Here is a 25,977-nt window from a genome sequence, read left to right as displayed (position 1 = left end):
GTCTGGGGCCAGCTTGGGCTTGAGTTAGTCAGACCAGGCATTTACCAGAGATACAGTAGGCTCCAAACTATAGGATGCTTTCCCTGGGGTGTTCCCTGAGAAGCTTTTGTTGGTGGGCAGGGTCTACAGTCAGACCAGGTATCTGCCCCCAACCCATTGTAGTCAGATTAGGGTGTATGGTTATCTTGCCCTATCCTTGGTGCAGGAGTCACTTGGGAGTAGTGTTGGTGGGGCTGCTTGCATACTGCTAGGCTTATGGCACTGCTTTGGATGGGCTCTGATCAAGAGTGTACTGGGGGGGGCATGTCTGTAGGAGAATGGAGGGGTGGGATGCTCTTAGCAGTTAGGTAGCAGGTGTTGGCACATCCCAATGGATGTCCCTGTGTCTAGGCTGGGGAGTGGTAAAGGGAAATGACACCCCCTAGCTCCTTCGTAGTTGAAGAAGTCTCCCATGTCAGTCTCCTTGACCCCCCAGCACATGTTCTGAGATTAGTAAATAAATGTCCCTCCCCTATACCCCAGGCAGTTCATCAAACTTCTGCCCCCATGCTGTATCTCAGCAGGGTTGTCTTTTGTGCTATCTCTTTAAGAGTGGTAACTCCATTTCCTCTCACCCTCCCTACTCTAAGTTCCAGGGGTTAAGCTCCATTAGTTGTAATAACTCATGAAATTATGCCCCTCTGGTTTTCAAAGCCAAATATTATGAAGATTCATTTTCCCCCTGTAGGTCCCTGGTGCCTGGGGTTCCTAGTGGGGGAGTTTGTTTCTCCCCCTCTCTGTTACCCTGGCACCTCTCCTTCCCATGGATAGTCCTATGGCTTCACACAGCTCTCTACTGGTTTTCTCCCTTCCTGCCCTCTTTGATGTGGCCTATTCTTTACATTTAGCCTTTTCTGCCAGTGTTTTCTGGATTATTTGCACTGATGTCGGTGTTACTCCTTGTGTCCATAGGATGAGGTGAGGTTAGGGTCCTCTTACTCCATCATCTTCCCTGAAGTCTCTGTAGTGCTTTTTTTTTTTTAGCCAGAATTTGCAGATTGTAAAATAAGCCCCACTAAAATTATTTGTCAAGAAATTACTTGAAAAATCTTGCATTCCTTTCCTGCCAATATTCCTTCTTTGAGTCTGGGATCTCTATGGTGGGTGTTAGTAAAAGAATAAATGGAAGGATTGTAGATATACCCTATTCCCTGCAAGGAGCATGCTTGTCAATCTGAATCAGCTGAGATAAAATAAAAGACTCCAACTCACTTATCACCTTAAAGAACTTGATATAGTGTTCATTCCAAGTGAGCAGATAAGTGCTTAATATGGAAAATCACTAGTTATAACTGTTTAGTTATGATTACAGAATGACAAAGTTGAGTATAATAATGAGTCCCTATATTAAGTATTTTATGTGTACTTTCAATGAATAACATGCATTATTTTCATAATTGGATTTTCCCTATATTCTTATATTCTTGAAATGTAACTTAATGTCTTGAATCTAGTAATTTAGAAGTTGGTTTAGTATTTTTGTTGTATTTGACAAATACTGGCCCATAGGGATTGATTTAAAGCAAACCAACCAATCCTTCACCACTAAGAAGTGAGAAGCATGAGAAGCACCATTTTACATGTTTATAAAGTCCCAGATGCTTGGCTGGCTCTTAACACCTGGCTCAGTGACCCCCTCTTCATCCCTGTGTATTCATGTGGGATCAGGACTCCAGCTTTGACAAGGCAGCCTCAGAGGGACCAGAAATTGGATATTAGCTGATTAGGATGGAGGTACCTACTTACCTAGTTCCTGAGCTAGCCAGGTACTTTGTCTCTTCCGTGGGTCAGTTCTATAGCTTCTGCAGAACTGGGGGAACCCTCTCAGAAAGGCTGAGCACACAATGCAATTACTTCTCTCACAAGCTATGACCCAAGGCTAGTGAAGCCGCTGCTGTCTGGAAGTCAGGCAACCAGGAGAGTCAGGGGTCACATGGAGCCATTCTACACTGGGTCTTAGCATCACAGTGAAAAATAGAGACCCCAGGGAAGACTAAGGGCTTATCTACTTGGGACCTTCGGAGAACAACACATCTGTTTTTTTCTTTTCTCTTATTCTTCTTTTCCTTCCTTCCTTCCTTCCTTCCTTCCTTCCTTCCTTTCCTTTTCTTTCTTTCTTTCTTTCTTTCTTTCTTTCTTTCTTTCTTTCTTTCTTTCTTTCATTCCTTTCCTTTTCTTTTCTCTTTATTTTTCTCTTTTCTTTTCTTTCTTTTCTTTTCTGTAAGCTCCATGCCCAGTATGGAGCCCAACACAGCACTTGAAATCATGACCCTGAGATAAGACCTGAGCTGAGATCAAGAGTCCAACTCTTAACCGACTGAGCCACTTAAGTGCCCCTGTTTTTTCTCTTCTGTAAAGATGTCCCTAAACTTCTTTGGCTTGCTGCTTGCAAGTCACCTCTCCTGGTGGTCCTTCAGGGATGCAGCCGCCTGGCCATGGGAAACTCGGCTGGATTCGGCCCTGTTCATGGTTGGCACCAGGTTCCTGTCTTGCTTCCTTTCCCTGGGTCTCTCAGGTCTACTCACAGGTATTGCTGAGCGTCCATGGTGCTGGTTTAAGCTAAAGAGCCTACTTTCCCTCTCTGGTCTTTGGGACCTGAGAGCAGAATCAGCCTGAACTTTGAGTATTAGACATGGTGAATGCCCAAGTACCACCAGACACTTCCTCCAACCCTGGATTCAGTCACTGTGCGGCAGCTCTGTCAAGCTTAGGAGACATGGGCTAATGAAGAGTAAAGAGGCATAGTATCTACAGCCCATTCTCAAATGTCTTGGGGAAAATCAAGGAACAAAAATAAGTTTTAAAAGGAAGGTGCATTAAAGGGGGGTGGATTAATTTCCAAAAGTGGAAACACCCTAATATATAATGTTTTGTGAATATATACATGTGTATATATGTGTGTATATATATGTACATGTACACATATATATGTGTGAATATATATGTATATATATTTAGATTTATATAAACACCCTAATATATATGTTTTGCTTTCTCCTGTCTCCTGAGTATGGCATGATATAGGAAGTGGCTACATTTCTTTACCAATACCCCAAGACTGTGTGTGTGCTGACCCCTTGGCCCGGAATGCCTCCTTCCAGTATACCTGGTTGACTGAGACCATGCCTCCTGACTTGCCTCAATGTCTCTGTTCATCCCGGTTGCCTTCCCTGAATTGCTTTCCAGGGAAAAGCAAACCCACATAAATTCAGGATTGGTTCCTCAGGGTAGATTCATTCGGGTCTTCTGCTGTCTTAAAGTGCCCTCTACTGGCTACAGAAAATAATCCTCCCAGGATATGTGTTCCAGCCAGGAGCCCACATGAGCACAAAATTAATTTTCTAAATTCCCAATCCATTTAGGTAATCAGAAGAACTTTCCACCTCCACAGACTTCTCCTTACATGAATCGAAGTTCTGGGTGACAGAACTCATAGGAGCTTTGGGGGAAGCAGGTGTCTACTTTCTTCCCCCTGTTGGAAAGGCCCCCTAGGGTATACCTGCCTCTCTGTTCCCAGGCAATGTTTAGAAGTGAATCCTTTATCTGTCTGGTGCCGGATACTTGGGGATCCCCTGGGGATCTCTCTAGGGAGCCCCACTTGCCCTTTCTACTTTTGTGTGGTCATTGCCTGAGTAGGGGTGAGGAGCTGGGACGGTATTCTGGAATATCTTCACTTTCTTGGCCCCCACTGTGAAACTAGCTCATCTGTACTTTGATCCTCAGACTCCTCTGGGGGCTTCTCCTAAGACTCTAGAGTTGGCCCAGGGTCAGGGAAGGTGAAGCGCCCCCATGTTAGTTGTGGGTTAGAGCCCTTTCCAATGCTCTCCTTCATGTACCAGCTTGGAGAAACTGTTGGGCCATCGGGGTAGTGGAGAGTCAATAAGCAGTAAAAAGAGAAACTGGCCCAGTAGGTTTCATAACAAATCTTTTTTTTCAAAGGTTTTTATTTATTTGAGAGAGAGAGAGAGAGAGAGCACAGCTGGTGAGGAGGGATAGAGGGAGAGAGAGAAGCAGACTCTCTGCTGAGCAGGGAGCCCAACATAGCGCTGGATCCCAGGACCCTGAGATCATGATGTGAACCAAAGGCAGATGCTTAACTGACTGAGCCACCCAGGTGCCCCCTGAATCTTTTGATCTTAAAACATTTACTCAGCTTTTTCTGTACTCATAATCTAAAATACCAAGAATTTGACATCTGTGTTTCCTGGTCCCATCAACTGCCTCTTTGACAACTTCCTCTTGGGCCACAGTGCCTTCTGGTTGAGCTACCTGGGCTGGAGGTAGGGTTCAGGATATAAATGAAGAAATTTAACACAGAACAGGGAGGAGAAAACAAGCCACCCCACCAAGTGTCTTCCTGCCACATGCCACAGCCACAAAACAGAAGAATGCATTTATTCTTATAGTTTATAAGGTGTTAGGGTACTTCCCACCTTTTAAGGCTTCCTGTTCTTGCATTTTTAAAAAGACTTTATTTATTTTGAGAGAGAGAGAGTGCATGTATATGAGTGGGGTGGGGGTGGGAGGAAGAGGAGGGAGAGAGAGAGAGAGAATCTAAAGCAGACTCCACACTGAGCATGGAATCTGACTCAGGGCTTGATCTCACAACCAGTAGATCATGACCTGAGCCCAAACCAAGGGTCAGACACTTAACTGACTGAGCCACCCAGGCTCACCAAATATTTTTTTTTATAGAATTCAAATAAAAGTCCATTGTACAAAATTGAGGCCTTCATATTTCATAGTTCAATAAGGCTAAACAAAAACTAGGTTATTTTTTAAAATTCACAAAAATTTCTCTTTCACTCCCCCGCATCCCAACTATTAAAATGGCCTGACCAAATGTTATCAGAACAAACACTTTAAATAACACCAAGTCCTTTAAAGACAACTATGCCATATGTTATTTTTTGGCATATGTGATCTTCATGGCATGGGACGGTGTGATTTTAAATCCCTGTAAAGCATCCCTGGCAGCTCCAGCCTGTCCATCATTTTCAAATTCAACAAAGCAATGTCATGCCTTCCGGGTACCAAATGTACTTCTTTGAAGCCCGGAAACTGATTAAACAGCATAGACATCATCTCATTAGTCTCTCCTGGTAAATTGTTGAGAAATAAAATATAGTTCGGAGACCTTAGGATTTGGTGTTGAATTTCCTTGGGTATTTGCTGCATTTGGTATTCCCTGACCAGGCTTTTTGTTTGCAATGGTTGCAGTCTGTTCCACAGTTTTTGCCTTTTTCTTTTCTTTCTTCTTTTCTTTGTCAGCAAAAGTGCCACACATTTTAGATATTATATCCGAACCTGTTTTTGCATACTGGATTCACATTGGTTTACCATAAAATGGAAATCCTTGTAACTGTCTCAAGGCATTTGTGGATGAGCCCAGTTCCTTAAAAATAACAAAGCCTTGCCCTCTCATCTTCATGGTCTCTAAAGCTACAATATCTACCACATAGCCAAACTGAGAAAACAGGGCATATAGGGATCTCTTCAATTCTTCTTTTTTAATTTTGTCATTCATATTGTTAATGTAAATTGTATGATTGGGTCTGATATCCATGTTTGCAGTTAAACTGTTCAAACTGCCTGAGGCCTGCATTTGTCCCGTCCCAAATCTTTTTCTTAATTAAGCTCTATGACCAACTTGGGGCTCATGACCCCAAGATTAAGAGTCAAATGCTCTACCAACTGAGCCAGCCAGGCACCTGCCTCACATCTTCTTTTTAGAAAAAACATCTGAAAATACTTGCAGACAGACTTTAGGCCCCTTTATCTTAATTCTTTAGTTAGTACCTCCTAAGAAATAGGACAAGCTTTTACACAGTGACAGCATAACTAAATTCAATGAAATTTAATATTGATATACTTTAAAATATATTCAATATTCAAATATCTCTGATTATCCCATCTTTTATAGGATGTTTTTCAGTTCAGAATCGTGAATTGCATTAGTTGTCTTTTTATTCTCCTTTATTCTGATACAGTTCCTTGGTCTTTTATGACATTGACATTTTTCAAGGGAAGTTACATTGTTTTAGAAAATGTCCTTGGGACGCCTGGGTGGCTCAGTTGGTTAAGCATCTACCTTCAGCTCAGGTCACATCCCAAAGTCCTGGGATGGAGCCCCACATTGAAGTGGGGGGGGGTCCCTGCTCAGTGGAGAGTCTGAATCTCCCTCTGCCCCTTCCCCTGCTCATGCTGTCTCTCAAACAAATAAAATTTTTGAAAAAAAAAGAACATGTTCTTAATTTGGGTTAGTCCCTTTGTCAACCTCATAATTCAGGTGTTGCAATTCTGGTAGAACAGCACAGAAGTGGTGTGTCCTTCCCAGTACATCACATAAGGAAGGTACCTGCTATGTTTGTCTCATTTGGATAATGTTAAATTTAATGACTTGTTGACAGTGGTACATAGCAGGTTTCTCCACTGCAAAGGTACTTTTCCCCCTTTGCAAATTAACCTTCTATGGGAAAATAGGTGTGTAACTATCCTGTTACCTAACAAACTCTCACCCAATGGTTTTGGTGTCTGTTGTTGTCAAGATGAATTGGCTTTATGGTTGCAAAAATGTGGGTTTTCTAACTCTATTGCCTCCTCTGTATTTTATCTGTTACCATGGTATGGTAAGGGAGGGCCTAGAAAAATGAATTATGCTCTGATGTTTTCCCATTTCTCCTTTACGTCTTTAACCTCTGCTTGAAATGCCTTCCCCCTTGGGGCAAATCCTGCCCATTCTTGAAGCCCAGATCCAGAGTCACCTTGTCTCAAAGCCTTTCCCGCCCCAGTTGGGCAGATAAACCCCTTATTCTGCCTCTCCCCTTCCAGCAGGGTGGGCCACAGCTGTCTGGCCTTCTCAAGACCCCAGGACAGGGAAACTATGGAGGGAAAACCCTCCCCTCCTTTAGCAAGACTCCCACTCCAACACCACCTGACCCAGCACAGTGCTTCTCAAACTTTAGCCCCCGAATCACCAGGAGGACTTGATAAAACAGATGCCTGGGCTCTACACTGGATTCTGATGCACTGCCCAAGAATCTCACTGGCTTAACAAGTTTGTTTCTCCTTCAGATCACATGCAAAATGCAGGTTGGCAGGGAGTCAGGGCACCATGGTTCTTGGGCAACCCAAGGTGATGGAGGCTGCACCAACACAAACCACCATTTCGATATGGGCTTCAGGGGAAAGGACAGGCATAGAGAGTCTTGCATGGATTTCTCTCGGCTCACAGCCCACAGGCCAGAGCCAATCGCATGCCTTGTTCAAGGCGGGGTGGCTGGGAAGCATGGGGATTGGCAGGACCATTTGGTGAGAACACTGGCTTCCCTGTCACAACCCACTCCCCTTTGTCAGCCAGCCAGATGGGTCATCTTTCTGCTCCTCAAACACACCAAACACTTTTCCAGCCTTCGTACCTTTGCACTGGCTACTCTCTGCCCACATGGTCTTGTGCCAGATCCCACACAGTTGTCTCAAATGCCACCTCCCTGGAGAGGCCTTCCCTGACTGCTATCCACTCATCACAACCCCTGAGTATAGTTCTCTGCATGGTCAGGCCATGTTTGGTAACAGGCTGTATGTACACCCTGCAAGAACAGAAGCTACTCAGTTCCCTACTACCTAGAATCTACACCTAGAACAATGCCTGGCACACAATGGATATCCAAGACAAATTTAATGAATTAACCCTGAGGTATATCACTGTTCACATTCTGTAGGTTAAGAGGCCCCAAACACAGTAAGAGGCTTGCCCAAAGCCACACCATGACCAAATGGTAGCAACTGATTTTAAATCCACCCACTACTATATTTGCCTGCATGATTTCACTGCTTACACATACAGAGGTGGCATAATTAATTTTATCCCTTTTCTCTCAATTCTCTGATGACCCTCCTGCTGTCCTTGTTTTAAAAAAAATTTTTTTAAGGGTTTTATTTCAGAGGAGTGGGGAGGAGGGGCACGGGGTGAGGGGAGAGAGAATCCCAAGCAGGTTTTGCACTGAGCACAGAGCCCGACTCAGGGCTCGATCCCACAGCCCTGAGATGACAGCCTGAGCTGAAACCAAGAGCCAGATGCTTAGCTCTGCCACCTACGTGCCCTCAAAGATTTAACACAAGTCTATGGAGGGCAATTTGGTAATATCTAGGAATTCATCACACACATGGAAAGTTACACGCATGCAATGTTTTTTCGTTCTAGTGCTGTGACAGAAGAGGCCAGAAGTAACTCTGTGTGCAGCCGTAGGGTGCTCGTCCATGGCGCATGAATGTACTCCCCCGGGCACGTCGGCACATGGCAGAACAGTACACGGGCCTGAAAAGTAGGAAAGCTCTTCAGGTTGCAACTGCACAGTTGTCTAAGGGATAGCATTGTGTGAGAAGGGGTGGCTGGAACAGGACGTAAAGTAGATGGCTCTCATTTAATCTTTTCGAAGAGCTGAAGAGCTTTACATCTCACATAAATGAAAAAGACAAAAATGATAAATGAAAATGATAAAAATGAAATACAAGCCAGAATGCCAGTGTGGTTTCCATCGTTTGAACTTCTTTTATTGATAACCATTAGAGAATAAAATTTTATTGTTTTTTGATGCATTACAACACACTTTGTTGGTAGTGGTTGCACAAGGTTGATCATTAACTATACTAAATACTGCAACCTCCGAATTGCTGATTTTTACACTGGTATTTCCTTTGTGGTGATGGGTGGCTCCTCTCTGAATACATAAAGTGGTCCGTTCAGTTTGTGGTTTTATATTCCTTTGTTACTCTACCTACTGCTTTAAAATACATTCAAATAAAAAGAATTTCCTTGCAGTGAGTGCACACATACAACCACGAGGAGAGCTGAAACACCCTCGTGTTGAGAATAAATAAAATTGTGGGACTGAAGCTTGCTCCTTTGAGACTTTCTCAAAGACCCTTCAGTGGGGGTGTTTACACTCAACTGGACACAGGGGTTGGGGCAGGGGAGGGGAACGGGATGGCAACGTGGCAATTTCATCTGCATATGATGTCACCCTTCCACAGATGCCTGTACAAAGGACCATGGAACACTGTGACGGGCAGTGCAGCCCTCAGGTTAGAATAAATAAGTTACCTGCTTGGAGTGGCATGCCACAGACACACTGTGACCAGAACTGGAAAGGACAGCGGATGTTTGTGGAAAAGATGGCGTGCACGCACTTGCACACACACACATACACACACACACACAAAATAAATAAAAGTCCAAAACTTGGTCAGTGACAGCAACAGGACTGGGCTCCCTTGTTCTTTTATGGTTCTTCCCACAAGCACCTCTATCTTTTCCTAGGGATAAACAGTGGTACACAGAGACCAAGGCTTGGGGGTGGGGTGGCTGGAGAAAAGATCTTGTTGAGACCACTCTGTCCTGAAACAGGAGGGCTGGATGTGGGGACAGTGACTGTCTGCATGAAGACCACATGGGTGGGAGCACAGGGGCCAGCCTCAGACATCACAGTAAGAACTGGAACCAGCAGAATGCCAAAGCCTTGTTGCTCCCGTGAACCAGGTGGCTATTACATTTGGTGGTGGTTCTTTTTCCTTCTACCATTGACAAATCCCACCCACACCCTTCGCCCCCAGCCCCTTTCCTTTTAATCCTATTGCTAAAACTGTCTGGGGTCTGGTTTTAATTCGGTTGTGACCCCAGGCCCCAAAACTCTGCTGCAATCTCATTAGTGACTGGGCATGTTTGAAACTCATTTCAGTGTCCTGGAATCACAGAGAGAACACAGACTGTGACTTTCCGTCTAGTACCATTACTTCCCTGCGTATAAAAAAAAAAAAAAAAAAAAGGAAAAAAAGAGGACCTCACACGCAACAGACGGGGATGGCTGCACGGCGCAGCGGGAGCGTGAATACATTCTTTCAGGTCAGACGTTTGGCCTGACGACAGAACATCGAAGGATGATTTGGGTCGAAGGCATGGAAAGAAAAAAGTCACACCTCAAAAAAGCAGCGACTCTCCATTGAAGCAAGAGTGGTGGAAGGTCTTGAGGAAGCTGGGCCACCCAGAAGGAAGAGCGGCCCTGGCCTCCTGAAAGCTACATCAGCTGCGTGTGGCCGCGGAGGGGGGCCCCCGGTGCTCTGACCGGCGGGCGAGGTGAAGTGCCCAGCGACGCCGGCTGGCAGAGGCGCTGTGCCCCGGGCCGCGTGCCAGCTCACGATGCACAGCACTGGGAGCCAGCCACAAATTCACTGGTTTCCTATCCATGGGATAAGAACGCACTTGGGAGTTTCAGTGCTTCTCAAAGGAAAGAAGGAGAAAAGGACCTCCCCGGCTGCCCCTGCCCCCAGGCTAGCACAGGCGAAGTCCTGGTGACAGTGGTGACCGTGCTGGGGCGCCTCCCGTGGGATCGGGAGAGGGCAGGTGGACACGAGGTCTCCGAGTCCTATGTACACACTTACAAAGTCTCCGCTCTTCCCCCATTAGGCACGAGGTTGATTTGTCTAGCTCAAGAGGGGAGGGACAGAGGAGGAAAGAGGGAGAGCGCGCAGTGCAGGGGGAAGGGGGGGGCAGGAGTAAGACGGGTCTCCTCCAGGGGAACGGCCCCCCTCCCATCCTCACCGTAAGCTAGTTTGTTTGGGGAGCTTAGCACCCATCAAGATGCCCGAGGTGAGAGTCACGGGGGCCTTCATCTGCATGCTGGACCCCACCATGGTGGGGAAGCTGCGGTTCCTCCGGATGCCACTGTTGAGCTGCAGCCCGCCGATGGCGCTGGTGACAGTGGGGCATCCGAGAGGCAGGCTCTCAGGGACCAGGCCTCCGGGGACGAGGGCCTGGGCCGGGCCCGGGGGCCCGCAGAGGAGTGGTCCCTGATCCTCAGTCAAGGTGGGGACGTGGGCTCGCCCTGAGTTCACCACTTTGGCCACGCCAAACCTCCTGACTTTGTCCACGAGGTTGAGGTTGGAGACAGACACGTCTGTCTGGCTCTCACTGCTCCGGACATTCTTCTTCTCCCTCACCTCCCTCAGGATGGAGCTGGCCGGCTTGGAGGCCAGGAAGTTGTCATAGGGAGGGCTCGTGCACTTGAACTCAAAGGAGGGCGGGGAGGACGTGGGTGTCTGCATAGGTGAGTTGGGGGGGGTGGAGGGGATCACGGCCATCCTCGGAGTGTAGGAGTGCAGGAGGGAGCCCCGGGCGGCCCTGTCCCAGCTCTGAGGATCGTACACGGCCGCAGAGATGCCCCGCTCCTTCAGCAGCCACACCAGCCCCAGAGACGTGCTCATGGTGGTCGTGGACTCCCGGATGTTGGTGAAGGACTCGGCCAGGCTCAGTCTGCGCGGAGTGCACGGGGTGGCCACCGGCGTGGACTTCAAGTGGCTGGCGCTGCCACAAGCTGGAGTTGGAGCCGAGTTAAGGCTGATGAGAAAAGACAAGAGGTCATTCATCCGGAAACGCCCACGAGCCCCAGGAAAAGGTCAGTGGCCAGTCTCCTGCAGGGGTGCAGGGAGGACTCCCCTAGCCCAGGTTCCCCAGATGCCTCCTTCCCTGCCTGCTCCTCCCTCATACCCAAGGCGGCCTGGGGTTCCCTGGCCAGGGACACAGTTTAAAGTTAACAAGCTGCACGTGATCCCCAGGGGGCGGGGATAACCTTCCTCCCCACAGGTGAGGGAGGTCAGACTCGGGTTAGATGGCCAGTCAATATCACGCTCCGCGGTTAAGTAGAAGACCCAGGATTCAAGCCCAAGTCTGAATGACCCCAAAAATGCTGAGGGGCTTGCTTTCCCTACCAAATTTACTCAGATGTTAGGCATTCCTTCCTAATAACTGCTTTTCTGAGGCAAGGGGTTAACCAGGGACTATGGGATCTGAGCTCAGCGCAGGAATGGCCTTCGTGGAACGTCAGGTACAGACAGGGCCCTTAGGTGATGGGGAGGCTGAGGGTGTGTATCACGTCAGTGGAGGAGCCCAGCCTCCTGACTCCCACCATCATGCTCTTTCCTGTGTGCCATGCTTTCCCTTAGCCCCTCTCCTGTGCCTGCCAATTCCACCCCAAGGAGAGGGGATGTGGGGTCAGAGGCAGCCATGTCATGTATTCTCAGGCCTACATCTGTGGAGTGATCTAGAAAAGGCTCATGGGCTATACAGATCCTGTGTCACCAAAGGAAAGCTGTGAGATTCCTTCATCCACTCCTGTCATGTTGGGTGAGGACCTGTGATGGAGGTCCCTGAGAAGATGGGGTCCAGCAGTAACGGGAGTTACAGCAGGATAATGTAACAGGGGATGTAGGGAGAAAGGCAGTGCTACCTGCTTGAAAACCGGGAAAGGCCCTCTCTTAACAACTGGTACAGGGCTGGGGCGAGGCTGCATAGGCACCGAGGCCCTTCACGGTGGCTGGATGAGCCACCAGGGGCAGAGCAGCACGTCCTCTCCTTGCAGTCTTATGAGACCTGCCGTGGGACCCACCCAAGGACATGGAGGGGCTGCAGGTGCCCCGTGGAGCAGGCCAGCTGGGTGGTTCCCAGGAGCTGGAGGACCCTCTGTCCCCAGCCTGGCCAGGGGAGGACAAAACACTAACTAGGGGAATGGGCAGGAGGGGGCCTCCTGCTGTGGGAGGGATGTTCCCAAGCAAGTGTGAGCTAAGGCATCATTTGGCTCCACACCCAGGTGACCTTGTGGCTGGCTGGTCAGCCCAGGGGGAGAAACCCAGAACAGGCCCGTCTCACACAAGCTCAGGGGTGGGGATGCTGGAGGGTCAGGAGCACTCAGAGAGACACAAGATTAGCAGACACAGCAGATTCCTAAGGTTAAAAAGTGGATTCTTCAACAGGCACACGTGGGAGTCTGCAAAACCAGTCTACAAGCAATAGAGGGCAAAAACACACTGGACTTCAAGTCTTGTTTGCAGGGCCGTTCTTGGGGAGATCTCTGATTTTGTTTCAAGTGTCATTCTTTCACAGTCAGGCAAAAAGCCTTCTCTTGCTACTGACTGCCAGGCCTTTTCGGTCCCTGACAAGAGATGGGGACAGATGTGCATTCAGAGTCCTCTGGCTTCCAGTGGAAGAGCACCCAGCACCAGCCTCTCCCAAGAGACACCCTACTGCATGGTAAGAACACTGAACTCTTCCAACACAGAGCCACGGGGTGGGGGCGGGGGTGGGTTCTCCGGTGGCAGGAAGGGAGACAGAGAAGACCAGCCCAAACTTAGAATCCCCTTCTGCTGAGGACTCCCGTTAGGCCTTATTAGTGCTGGCACTCGGCTCCACTGAGCATTTAGAGGGGTTAGGGGTATCCACTGTCAAGGCCCACATTAGCCAGGCACAACCACAGAGACACATCCACGCCTAAGTCCTGGGTTAGTGGCGGCCACACGTGCACACATAGCTCCCTTCCAGGGGGCCCTGCCAGGGCAGGCACCGCTGGTGGTGTGCTCACCCCCTGCCTTGCCCGTGGGCTCACTCTCTGCCCTACATCTCCTCTCAGCTCAACAGGGTATAGGGCCGCTTCGTCGTCCTCCTCACATGACCTGCGGAGAATTATTCATAGTTTAAGGTGTTCCCTGGGGCATCTGCTCCCTTGGAGCTGGCCTCCTTGCCTCCCTCCTTTTCTGCTTTACCTTCCATTCACCCCAGCATGCTGCTCAACTGCACAGCCAATGGCTGAGAGGGCTGCTTTGCCATGGGGAGGGAGACAGTTTTCCCTTTCACTGGGAGCCATGGAAGGCCTGCGCTCAAGCCAGGCCGACCACCCTCATGCCACACAAGTCCTCCTGCCAGGTCGTGTCAACCTCCAGCACTTCTGGAAGGCACCAAAGGGAAGTGGACTGTGCAGGGCACAGGGCTCAGTCTTTAAGTGTTATCATGGCAGCCATTCTCATGTGGCCGTGGGGCATGGTTCCTGGGGTCTATTCCAGAGGCACAAGGGATTCCACAGGGCTCAGTAACTCTATTCTGGGAAGGAACATCATGCTCTACTGACAAACTTGAGGGCAAAATGCCAACAAACTTGGCCTTATGACCTGGGGTAGCATCAGCTTCACCTGGAGAAGAAGGCACCTGAGAATCTTCTGTGGCCAATGGAAAGGGCAACTCTAAATACATCCAGCTCTCTCTCTCTCTGTGGTGGATCTCAATCAACAGAGGCCTCAATTCGAGAGTAAAGATGGGACCCCCAGCCAGGTGACAGCAAGTGCTACGAGACGCCTGAGCTGGCCAGAGTTGGTTTAGAATGAGCCTCTTTCCTTGACTTTTCTTGGTCGTAAGTCCTGCAGGAAGTGCCCCAACCTCATTCCATCCTTACCCACCCCAGGGCTGGGGTCCCTTACCTTGGCGTGACCCGCGTGAGCTCATCTGAAGGATGCAGGATGCGGCATGTGGTGAAGGTGAAGGTGGAGTTGGTCTGTGACATGCACTTCCCAGGGTGGTGTGCTAAATGGGGAGGGGGAGGAACAGAACATATTCCTTGCATCCAAGTAAACCCATGAGAAGAGTCAAATTCCAGCATGGCTCTCGACAGATGTTAGAAGTGATGAGCTACCTTGTTAATGGATCTGGGCCAGGAAGGTGTAAGGCAAACGTTCTGGATCGAAGGTGGCCTTTCAAAAATAACCACACTTTTGAGCACTGCCGTGCAGTGCATTGAATTCCAGCTTCCGACCCAATCCAGACAGGGTTCCCCATCAGCGTGCTTTGGCCAGTAGTGGATCCAGTTTGAGGAGCTAATGAGCCCTTGGGGATAATTGGATTTCCCTCCTAGGGGTCAGAATCGGCTTCTTTCTTGTGGTGCTTCACACGTCTTTGCATTGGCAAACAGGTGCCGAGTTCTGCCAAGGAGACGGGAGAGGCACAGGGTGGGGAGGGGCCTTGCTGCCTGGAAACAGGGCAAGGCCCACATGGCTCCCTTTCCAGATTACACGAAAAGGGGCTTGGGGAAGCTGGTTCCACTACTGTCTATCTGTGGAGGGCAGGGGGGCGGGAAGATGAGGCTTCAGCTGCCTCAGCAACAGAGGGGTAAGACTCTCAGAGCCTGGGACTGTCTTCAGCTCTAGGATCAGGTGTGGTCTGATGCACTCGAACCCGTGCAGTCCCTGTCTCCCAGGCCACTTTCTTGCCATCTCCAGGATGTCTGACTTCTCACAAAAATAAGACAGCAACAAGCTGTACTCAGTTTATTTCCTTTTAAAGCTCTGAAGAGCTGTTGTTAAGGCAGCTGAAGACTATGATTTGGTGCAGAGTAAATCACAGAAGCATTAGGACCATGCATCAGAAAGCTGGCGAATGGCAGAGTAATGAGTGATAGAGTCTATGGGAGACATCATGATTGTAGAGGTCACCCTCATTCATAACTCAAATGCAAAAAAAAAAAAAAAAAGAAGAAGAAAAAAAGGGGGGAGGAACGGGGGGAAGATGCTGCTCTGAATAGCATGCATGGTGAGGTACTGGGACAACCCCCCACCCTGCCCGTCCCACCACCCCTGCAGCAGCTCAGCCCCAGAGACCTCTTGGGGGGAAACACATTTGTTTCTCAGATGCCATGAGCACTCTGAAGATTCAGAAGGCTGGGAACTAGAATCTTCTGGCTCGTTAAGGCAAGTTTTCTCTTGGATTTGACAAAAAGGAAAACAAAACAGAAGTGATTGGTGCCCCAAACCTACAGATCCACACACAGCTGTGTCTTTAAAAAAACAAAAACAAAAAGCCCCAGAAACCAAATGCAACAAAATATGCTGGAGACAGGTAGGCTGAAGGCAGGAAGGACAAAGCCAGAGCACAAAAATGGTGGCAGTGACTAGAAGACCAATGTAAGACTGCTTTGTCCCAATTATGATGGTCCAACCCGTGTCTCTGGGCCCAGGCAGGTGCCTGTGGCCCCTGGCGTGGCAGCCAGCACCCCAGCCACCAGAGCAAACTCTCAAGCACAGGGAGTGCCAGGCAGAGCAGGAATGGGGGGAAAGAAACCCACACATGAAAACAGCCTTTATGAATCTTTGCATCTCAACCAATAAATGTGATGGCTTAGGAAACTGAGTAACTGGAAAACTGCTGCAAACACAATGAAAATGGAATAAGCTATGAAGAAAAGGCAACCGAACAATCACGATTCTCTGACTGCAATCATGTCTAGAAACAAAAGCAACAAAAAGCCTGAGAGAAGCATCCCAAATAACAAGCAGGAGGGATTATTTGGGGGAGAGAAAGGGAAGAAAAATGCAGTAAAGAGAGGTAACTAAGACAAAACAGTGGAAGAGAGAATCTTAAAAAAAAAAAAAATCAAAAGCAAGGCTGGATTTAAAATTAGAAGTGTGTCCCCATTTAAACACATGGCCAGAATATCAAATCAAAAGGTCAAACAAAGGTCCACTCCTCCTCCACCCCATCACATATTGGATCTTCAATTGCAACAGGTAGCGCGAGATGGACACTTTAGAGACACTGTGGCATCAGCAGAAGCGAAACCCATCTGACGAGAATGGGTTTAGGGGATAGGAAAAGGCTGCTAAAATTCAGAAGTCATCATTCCCCAGAAGCAATGGAGAAGAAGATCAACAGGAATCAAAAGTGCCAAGCCAGAGGTTCGGCCCCTCCCCAATACCACTGGGACGCCTGGCCCTCCAGCTCTCCGCGCGTCACCACTGCCCGCCGGGCTGCTGCAGCACTTCCCTTCCTTGGGACACAACACAGAGACAGTGAGTCGCCTGAGGCCCCTTGTACTTGCCTCGGAACAGCTAGCAGGCTGGTTCCTAAAGCCCTGCCTGCAGGAGTGAGCAGTTTCTCAAAGGGTGCATTCTCCTCCGCAGGGACAGGAGGCTGGGGTGGAGGCTCATTAGTTCCCCGTCCCGACAGTGACAGCGCAAGGATGCCCTGCCTCAGGCGCTGTGCGTCCACCTCCTGCTGCCCCCTGGGAGGGACAGTTTCTTGGATCCACTGCTCCAGCTTCCTACTTCAGACCTTTTCCTTAGTCTGGAATGTGTGTGTGGGGGGGGGCAAGGGGGGCTCACAGTGTTGCAAGGAGAGAGCATTACACGGGTTAGAGTATTCACACTGAAAAGGGCTCCATCAAGCATCCTCTAATCCTTCATTATTTTTATTTTATAACCTCCTCCACCAGGTTCTGACACCTATACAAGATCCTAATCTATCAAAGAAAACCTATAAACTTAGTTAATCCTCAATCATTCAAGATCGTCTGTGTTGGTGAACCACATACAGGTGGCTAGCCTCAAATTTTTTTTTTCCTGGAAACAGGCTGTGTGTGCAGGCACACCCTTTGGCTAGCTGCAGGTGGCGGCATACGAGGGCTTTCTAAGGGCGAGGGTCACCCTGCTCCCTTGCTCTCCGATCTGATCCTGTGGGCCTTCTGCCTGGAATAGGTGCACTTGGTAAATTGTTCTGGTTGGCTGTGCTCCTCTGGGTGCAGGGGGGGGAGGGTGGGGGCACAGGGTGCCCAAGACTGACTGCAAACTGGGTACTTGAGATCTTAAAGCTGCAACCAGTGATGGTGGGTGCCCTGACAGGGCACACAGTATCCAGTGAGCTGGGGCTTCCTCCCTGGGTGGCCCTGAGTCTACACTATGGGGTATCTGCAAGCATGCTATGCGGGTCTAGGTCATGGCTGCTCAGTGGAATGTTCGGGCCTCCAGGGAACATGGCCAGGAAAGCCCACTACCCCAGGGCCCCTTGCTCTAATTATGAGGAGGGAAAAGGAGCACAGACAAGGCTGGGATGCTCTGGTGGGGACCCAAAGCATCACCTAGACTCTGCCAGTCTCCCATCCACATGATGGGATTTGTAGACACCAACTCATGCATTTTAGTCCATTCAAACCACCTTTCCTTTTCCTATCCACAGGGAAGGGAGACTGGTACTGTGCTGGGAGGAGTAACTTGCCCCTCTGAAGGCTCTTAAAAGAGCCCTCACATGAGCCCACATAGATGCCAAAATGTATACCTGCATCTAGAGGTTTCTAAGGGGAGTTGCAAAATACACACCTGTACAACGATGCTTTCAAGGGGATTTCTGAGGATGGAGAAACCTAGCATGCCACACACCCAACCTACTTCTATTTATTTTTTTTTTTTTGCTAACACAAATAATTTCTTAAAAATAAAAATTACAAATGCATCTCCAAATCTTGAAAAAAGAGTACTGTCTTTGGGATGCACTGAATGCTTCCCATGTTCTCTTCCCCCTCCTCATGCCAAGTGGCCAGATCTGTGTAAAATGAACCAAATGCCCCTGACAAATTTCCTTTTCTTAACTTCAACACCTAGTGTGAAGCTGCTGTCACATGATTTGGATCTGCTTTGCAATTTCTATAAACTCATTAGCAACCCCTCCCCCCCACACACACACTCACTCTCTCCCCTTCCTGCCACCACATCAACAGGTGCCCACAGGCCCACCTTTTTCTCTGCAAGCAAAACAGAACCCACTGGCCATCTAGTTTATGGGTGTGGCTTGAACTAAGAGCATCTGTACCTTTCCTTAACATATTTTTTTATTCTTTTTTATTTATTTATGATAGTCACACACACACACACACACACACAGAGAGAGAGAGAGAGAGAGAGGCAGAGACATAGGCAGAGGGAGAAGCAGGCTCCATGCACCAGAGCCCGACATGGGATTCGATCCCGGGTCTCCAGGATCGCGCCCTGGGCCAAAGGCAGGCGCCAAACCGTTGTGCCACCCAGGGATCCCGCCATCTGTACCTTTCCTTGGTGCTTTTTGTTTTGACCTTTTTACTAGTTTCTAATGACTTTGTTACTTTTTTGTTCAAAGAGTAATCACGTTGTGTGTTTGTGGGGGGTGGGGAGGACAAGGGGGGTCTTTGCCTGTCAGATACTTGTCCATTATAAAAAGGCAAAAGCAATGCTTTTGAATTCTTCCTTAAAGACCAAAATATCAGAACACAGAAAAATCCTTTAAAAGACTTTTTCTGTCACTTTAAAAAAAATGATTTATTTATTAATGAGAGACACTCAGAGAGAGGCAGAGACAGGCTGAGAGAGAAGCAGGCTCCCCACATGGAGCTCAATGTGAGAATCCCAGGATCATGACCTTAGCCAAAGGCAGATGCTCAATCACTGGGCCACCCAGGTGTCCCTCTGTCACTTCTTTATATTACTCTGCCCATGAATTTTTCTGGGGAAAAAAAAAGTTCCATGACGAGTGCATATGGGCAAAGCTCCACAGAGCCTTTGTGTGCCTACGGCTTCACCATTAATATCAATACTGTGTCTGGGCTTCACACTGCTCTAACAAGTGTTTTCCTCTGGGGGATGAGGAATCAAGAACAGTTTCTGATAAAGTAGCATAATTTTCTCCCTTTAAAAAAAAATAACAGTGCTGGGTGACTCAGTCAGTTAAACACCTGCCTTTGGCTCAGGTCATGATCTCGGGGTCCTAGGATCGAGTGCCTGTCTGGCTCCCTGCCCAGTGGGAGTCTGCTTCTCCCTCTCCTTTGGCTCCTCTCCGCCCCAGCTCGTGCTCTAACTCTCTCTCTTGCTTGCGCTCACTCTCCCCGCCAAATAAATAAAATCTTAAAAAAAAAAAAAAAAAAAAAAAAGATAAAAGTGTTTTTAAGCCAAACAGTGTTATGGTGTGGTATTTTTTTAACCTTTAGTTCCAGGCTTAACATGGACTTGCTAACTCTCTTTCTCTGCCTTTTGAACATTTCTTCAACACAGCCCTCATCTGGTCCTACAGCTTGACAGGGACCTCCGAGCCCCTGATGCAGACACAGACCTGCAGGCACTGGGAGGTTTCTATCATAGAGATTTTTGAAACACATAACATCTTTTTCTGGTTTCTGTACAACTTATTTTTGGTTCTTGCAAAATTAAAATAATTAAGTCAATTTTTCCCACTGTTCCAAGCTGTCTACTCCCTGTTTCATCTAAGTAGTATGTAATTTAACAGATGAACAATCTAACAGCATCGTGCAGAGAAGGACAAAAATTCCCACAAGTGGCCACTAAAATATCTTCTGGAGAAAAAGGGATTCTTTAAGAATGTGGTTGAAATGTAAAAGGGGCAAAATGCAAAAGATCCTTTGGATGCCAACAAAGCTGAACCCCTACCTATACCCTGATCATCTCTTGTCCCTCCTTCTGTGGCAGACGCCCACCGGTGGGAGAGCTGGCCTGGCTAAGCTAAGACCCATTTGTGCTAAGTGCCTTCCACACCAGTTCAGGAGTGTGCTTCCCCACCCGCCTCTAGGCAGTACCACTGGAGAACTCACTCACTGGTCAACAACCACCCCAGGGCTCCCTCCTACACAGACAAGAGTCAGTCACCTGTGCACACTCCTCAGCGGTCCATGCAGGTGCTCCTAGAGGAGCTTAGGGTCCTCCTATGGGTTTTCAGAGGTGAGGATGCCATCAAAAAAGCATTCCAGGAGAGCAGGCTCATTCAGGAAAGTGTAAGCAGGGTGGACTCCAATTGTTGGTTTGGGAGGAGTGAATGACCTCTCTTCATTTATTTTTCTACTTCCAGGTTGCAACTCTCCTGTTTTGCTCTGGTTTTATACGTATCCTGATGCAAGGGCACAGGGGCTTCCCTTAGCACTGCCGAACACAGGTGGGTGTGAGCAGACCATCTGCCCTGTCCACAAGGACCAAACTCTTATAACCGCTCCAGAACAAAGGCTGAGTTGGAAAGTCTTCCCACCAGAGTGGGAATGTATTGTCAGCTCTCTCTGTGGAGACAAAAGGGAACCTTCCAGGGTGCCTGGTGGCTCAGCGGTTGAGCATTTGCCTTCAGCTCAGATCATGATCCCAGGGTCCTGGGATCAAGTCCTGCATTAGGCTCCTCACAGGGAGCCTCCTTCTTCTCTCTCTGCCTATGCCTCTGCCTCTCTCTGTGTCTCTCATGAATAAATAACATCTTTAAAAAAAAAAAAAAGGAACCTTCCTACACCTGAGGATCTGTGAATCGAAGGGAATTTTCCTTTCCTTCCAGACCTGTCAGGCCCCCATGTCCAATCTCCCTCAGGACCCACCTGGGACCTGGGACAGAAAGGATAGCACTGGGCTATGGGGCTCTGCTCAAACCTGCTCCTGGCCTGCATAGGCACTGAGGTAATACGCAGCTGGCCCAACTGCCCCTCTGGCTCCTTTCCCCTATGTGCTCTTCCTTCTCTGGCCTTGCTCAGCAGCCACCACTGAAGAGAACCTGGACCTAAGCATCAAGTAAGGAAGCTTCAAAGGAGCTAATTCCTGGCCTTTGCCTGGGGTGCTGGGGGAGTAGGGGGAGGGGAATGGGTCCACATGCTGTAGCTTCAGGGGATTTTTCAAGGACTGTTTGACCAAATGTGATTTTTGCTTTCAGCACTCACTTTTGCACCTCAGCCCCAATGATGACATTGCAGGGCCACTGCCAGACAGGCACCGTGACTGGTATGAGCCTGCTTCGGGTCCCCCCACCCGAGTGGCCTTCATGTGTAGGAGTATGAAAATAAACTGGCCTTCACTTTCTTCTATGTTGCTCTAATCCTATTTCTTTCTCCCTTTTAAGGATCACATGGCATCCCAAAAAATTCAGCTAAACTGTCCAACCAACCATCTCCCAACTTAACTGCATGACTTTAAAACTCTGATCTTAATCCTATCCTGCATGCTGACTCTTTCCTACACATACTTAAAATGCAGAACATGGACAGTACAATAACTCATTCTGATACACTGCACTTTCTATATGAGTTAACACATAAAACATCACTGAAAAAGTAAAACTATAATCTAAAAATTGTTTTAAACAATCCATTTTAATCATCTAAATTATTTACAAATATAAAAACAAGGAATCATGCTTTTTAAGACAGGGGATTATAAAAATCAGCAGAGTGATACAATACATTAAAATATATTAATAAATTTTTTTCAGTACCCAGAACCCTTTCACCATGAGCTAACAGGTGCTAGATAACAGGTCTCCCCAGTTTCCTTCCAAAGTATCAGTTGTAAGAAAAAAAGGCTAAACCTCTGCCTTTAGAGTTTGTCCCTACTCAGTATTTCCAGGTGGTAGCCCCCAGAACTGTGCTGTCTGGCAACAGAAAAGCCTAAGCATCAAGGGTGAACCAAGGCAGGGACCAGACTAGCCTGAGTATAAATCTCAAGACAGACAATGCCCCAGTCCTTCCTGCTGAAGCTCATCTATTTACCTGTGGCTTCACAACTGTGTATATAATGCCACTTGGAGCCTCTGGGGTGATATTTACTTTGAGTGACATGTTTCTTACCTTCTAGTCATCAAAAGGGTCCTGCTACTCCCAATAGGGCAAAAAGAGCCAAATCACTGTTGGCACTGATCCCCTCAGCACTGAGCTTTTAACAAGTCTGACCTAGAAGACAAGCCCAAAAGAACTCTGGTCTAAATGATCAGGCCTTGCCTGAGTTACTTTCAGCAATCTATAGAACTCTTTTTGATTGCATACTTCCAACGTGGGATCCCTCTAAGTTTCAACTCTCTAGATTTGTATGCCTCTCCTCAAAGTTGCTGGGATGAGTTTGCTGCAGGTTTGAGGAAGGAGGAAAGAAGCAATAAACGCATCTTTGTTTATGGTAAGGAAAGTGGTCAGGACTTCTGTTATTCTGGTCCCTTCTCTCCCTCTGACCTCTGAGAGAAGTTCTTAACTAACTTCATGGTAAGTTCTATTCCTTCTGTACAACTTCTTGAAGACATACCTCATAGTGCTTCTTTAAAGTTCTAGCCTTTACCTTCTGGTCCACCTGCAGGACTGCAGGGAGGGGTCATCACACCTGACATGATTCCTACCCTTTCGGCCACCAAACTCAGCAGACACTGGGTTTCCTGGACTACTGACTGCCTTCCTGAAGGACAATGGTGCTGAGAACAAGGGGAAGTAACAATACCATGGCTGGTCTCCCTCTTTTCAGTGCAAAGATATTAAATAAGAAACATTTTCATTCCATTGCAAGCTTACTCTGGCAACTTAATTGCTAAAGACTAAATAAATAAACCATAAACTTATGGGCTAAATCAATTCTTTTTACTTGGTGATATCTCTAAAGTTTATGTCAAAGGAAACAGAAACATTGGATTCAAATTAAGTCCCTTGGCACAGGCACCCGGACCTAGCCTGGGAAGTGCCATCATGCACCTCAGCTCTCTTGCCCTGTACTTAATGGGAGCACTGTGACCTCCATGGATGAAAGTTCTGAATCACAAAGATACAGGTCCTCTCAAATCTAGTAACTCTGGGATGCCCTCAGGATGACGACCATTGGGTGAATTCATCTTTTTCAGAGTCTCTGCCCTGATTTCACAAGAGAGCCTCCTCATCTTCTTAGCACTGTAGTGTGTGTGGGGGGGGGCAGGCAGGAAGTCTGGGGCAAATAGTAATGACTATTACTGTGGTCCCTGGGCCCTGAGCCCAAAGCATTTCACCCCAGTGATGCCTAGAGTATAATTCTGCAAACTCATGGTCATATCTTTAATGGGGCAGCAGGGGTGGGTAACCAGCTGGAGCTCTTCTCCAGATTTATCTGGGGTCCTGTCTCTGGAAAACCTTACTGACATTCCCTTGGGTTTGTTGGGTCAAAGAGCTTTGCTAAAACACTTTTGAAAAATCCACTTTGAACACATGTATAAGCTGGAAAGAAGTTCCTTCATTGAAGTTAGAAACGTGAAAAGGCTGATCTATCCCCGTGTTGTCTGGAAATCCTGAACACTTTCCAGCCTTCCTCCTATTTCGATGCTCCTCATAGGTAACAGATTCTCTCACTCACCATCTGAGCCATCCAGCGCTCCTGATTTCCCCTTAAAATGCCCAACCCTACTCAGCTCAGTTTGGAAATCACTGCGGGACTCAGGAATCTGCCCCCCACCCCAGACTCGGGGAGATACCCGCAGCAGGAACAGAGGAGCTGATGTACGAGGCAGGCTGGGAGGCAACAATCCACTTCTGTTTAGCAGCCTTTCCTGCTCCCCCATCAGGAGACCCACTGGGTCATCACCTCCAAGACGGGCAGAGAGCTACACCCATTCGCTACAAAAAGGAGGCACTGGACTCTTCATTAAAAAAACAAAACTGCACGATGGGAATACTTTCATCATCACCCACACAGACGAGCGGAAGCTACAGACAGAGAGCCACTACGGATGGTACTCGGAACAGAGGTGAGAATGGCCCAGAACTTGGCCTCTGGTAAAGGTGCCAGGTTTACAGGACCTATTGCGGTGCCCTCACCAGACCCCTCCTCCTCCTCCTCCTCCTCCTTTTCGGCCGCTGGCGGCTCTTGCATCTCCTCGGGGAAAGCCTGAGGCCGGCGTGGGTAACTTCTGCTGCCTGAGACAGTCACGCGTGCTCGGGACCCCTCACCTGAGGTCTCTGGGTGCTGAACTGGCGTGGAGGTAGCTAGGCCCGGGAGGGAAATGTGGTCACCTGTGTCGTCTTCTTCAAAGTCGTTAAGGCAGTACACTTCGTCCAGGTCAACGTCCAGGGTCCGGAAGCCTTTGGTGACCACACCGGGCCGGGGGTCCAGGATGCCCCCGAGGTGGGGCTGAGCCAGCTGCTGCCAGTGGTGAAGGGTGGCGGAGCCTTGCAGGAGAAAGGGCAGGTGGGGGGCAGGTGGGGGATGGGAGGGGACAGGGAGAAGAGAGGGTTAGGATGGAAGTCTAAGCCGATGGCTGTCACCACCCTTGGAGTGTGGAAGCTGACCCCTGGCAGGCCCTGAGCCCGGTGGGTGAACTCTGGTGGGGACACTGGTGGAGTGGCCCCGGCCCTGGCTACTGTGCCCCTGAGTCATCACAGGGGCTGATGACTCGCCACGCCTGGGAGGGACACTAAGTCAAGGAATCAAAAACTCATCTTTTCACAAAGTAAAACTCATGCCATATGGTGTGGCAAATTTGGTGACAAACTTTTTTAGCCGAGTGATGTCAATCCCCAGATCCAACACCCCATCAATCATAGGAACAGAGAGGAAAAATGAGCAAGACAAGTTCAAAACAGGGTGCCTACGTCCTGATTCTGTGCCAAGTGCCTGCTGCTGGGGCCAGGTGAGACGCGAGCAGAGGCAGAGCAAGACAATGTTGCACGGACCCTGGGACACACAACAAGAGAAAAGTAAAAGGAAACTGGAGTAGCACACAGGGGTAAGCTGTAGGCATGACCTTCGCCTCCTTTACTTATTAGGGTTTCGGCCTTCTGCCAGCATCCCAAACCCTGCAGGTCTGGGAGAGGGCATGATGCTACCCGGGAGTGATTGGCAAGCACATGAAGTTCACACAGATCTCCTCAGTGACACCAGACCCCGAGACTCAGATGACATTCACGCAAGGTCTGTAATAACACCGGAGAGGTGTCCCTGAGGACCTCGCGGGTATCACGGACACTCACAAAGAGAGGCGTTCCAGGAATGAGTACGCTTAGCAAACCTGGGTTGAGAAGCAGAGGTACTGAGGAGCGTCCAGAGCCTTCAGTATGTTGCCATGTCCTGGGATTCTGTACAATCCATTTGCCAGAGCAACTCTTCTTCCCTTTGGGACATTTCTTATACCTCACATGGCCCATGAGCCTAGGTGTCTATCCCCGTTCTACAGGTGAATTACTTAGCCACACAGACGAACACTCTACACTCATGAGTGGGACTCTGAGAGCGGTTCTCAGGTGTGGGAAAGAAGGAGCCTTCCGCACAAATGCCTCCCAGTTACCACTGGTTTATGAAGACTGTCCTCTGTAAGGCAGACAAGAACCCCTCCAGGGCATGTCAGAAAGGGAGGGCCAGGGGAGCTATGGATGCCAGGAGCTGGCAGCTCAGGAGTCAACAGAAAAGAGAAGGGAATGGTGGCAGGCGTTGGGGTCAGGGACATGAACTAGATGCAGAGAACCCCCTCAATGGGCGCTGTGGATGCTCTGGTGTGCCCAGGGAGCATGCTATCCTCCAAATACTGTCAGGAAGGAACTTTCTGGGAAGCAAGCTCAGCCAACGAGTCTTGAA

At 48.6% G+C, this 25,977-nt stretch overlaps 1 protein-coding gene and 1 pseudogene across 8 annotated transcripts in view; both read right to left on the bottom strand.

The window, feature by feature from the left end:
* Positions 1-4,897: 4,897 nt before the first annotated feature.
* Positions 4,898-5,605, bottom strand: LOC129507369 (U2 small nuclear ribonucleoprotein B''-like; annotated as a pseudogene).
* Positions 5,606-8,565: 2,960 nt separating this feature from the next.
* The window catches only part of TRAK1 (trafficking kinesin protein 1), a 120,559-nt gene continuing 103,147 nt past the window's right edge, over positions 8,566-25,977 (bottom strand). For 3 of the 8 annotated variants that reach the window (XM_055321772.1, XM_055321766.1, XM_055321768.1), the window contains 3 exons: positions 24,225-24,575; positions 14,338-14,440; positions 8,566-11,431 (listed from right to left, as the gene is read on the bottom strand). In XM_055321772.1, the coding sequence (XP_055177747.1) occupies positions 10,633-11,431; positions 14,338-14,440; positions 24,225-24,575 (1,253 nt within the window). In that variant the 3' untranslated portion in view covers positions 8,566-10,632. Of the gene's footprint in view, positions 11,432-13,448; positions 13,540-14,337; positions 14,441-24,224; positions 24,576-25,977 lie in introns of all 8 variants that reach the window. The other 5 variants (XM_055321767.1, XM_055321771.1, XM_055321773.1 and 2 more) reach the window with 4 other exon arrangements.

The sequence above is a fragment of the Nyctereutes procyonoides genome, unplaced genomic scaffold, assembly GCF_905146905.1.
Source record: "Nyctereutes procyonoides isolate TBG_1078 unplaced genomic scaffold, NYPRO_anot_genome, whole genome shotgun sequence".
NCBI lineage: Eukaryota > Metazoa > Chordata > Mammalia > Carnivora > Canidae > Nyctereutes > Nyctereutes procyonoides.
Note: the sequence above shows the minus strand (reverse complement) of the source record. Positions and strands in the feature narration are given on the sequence as shown.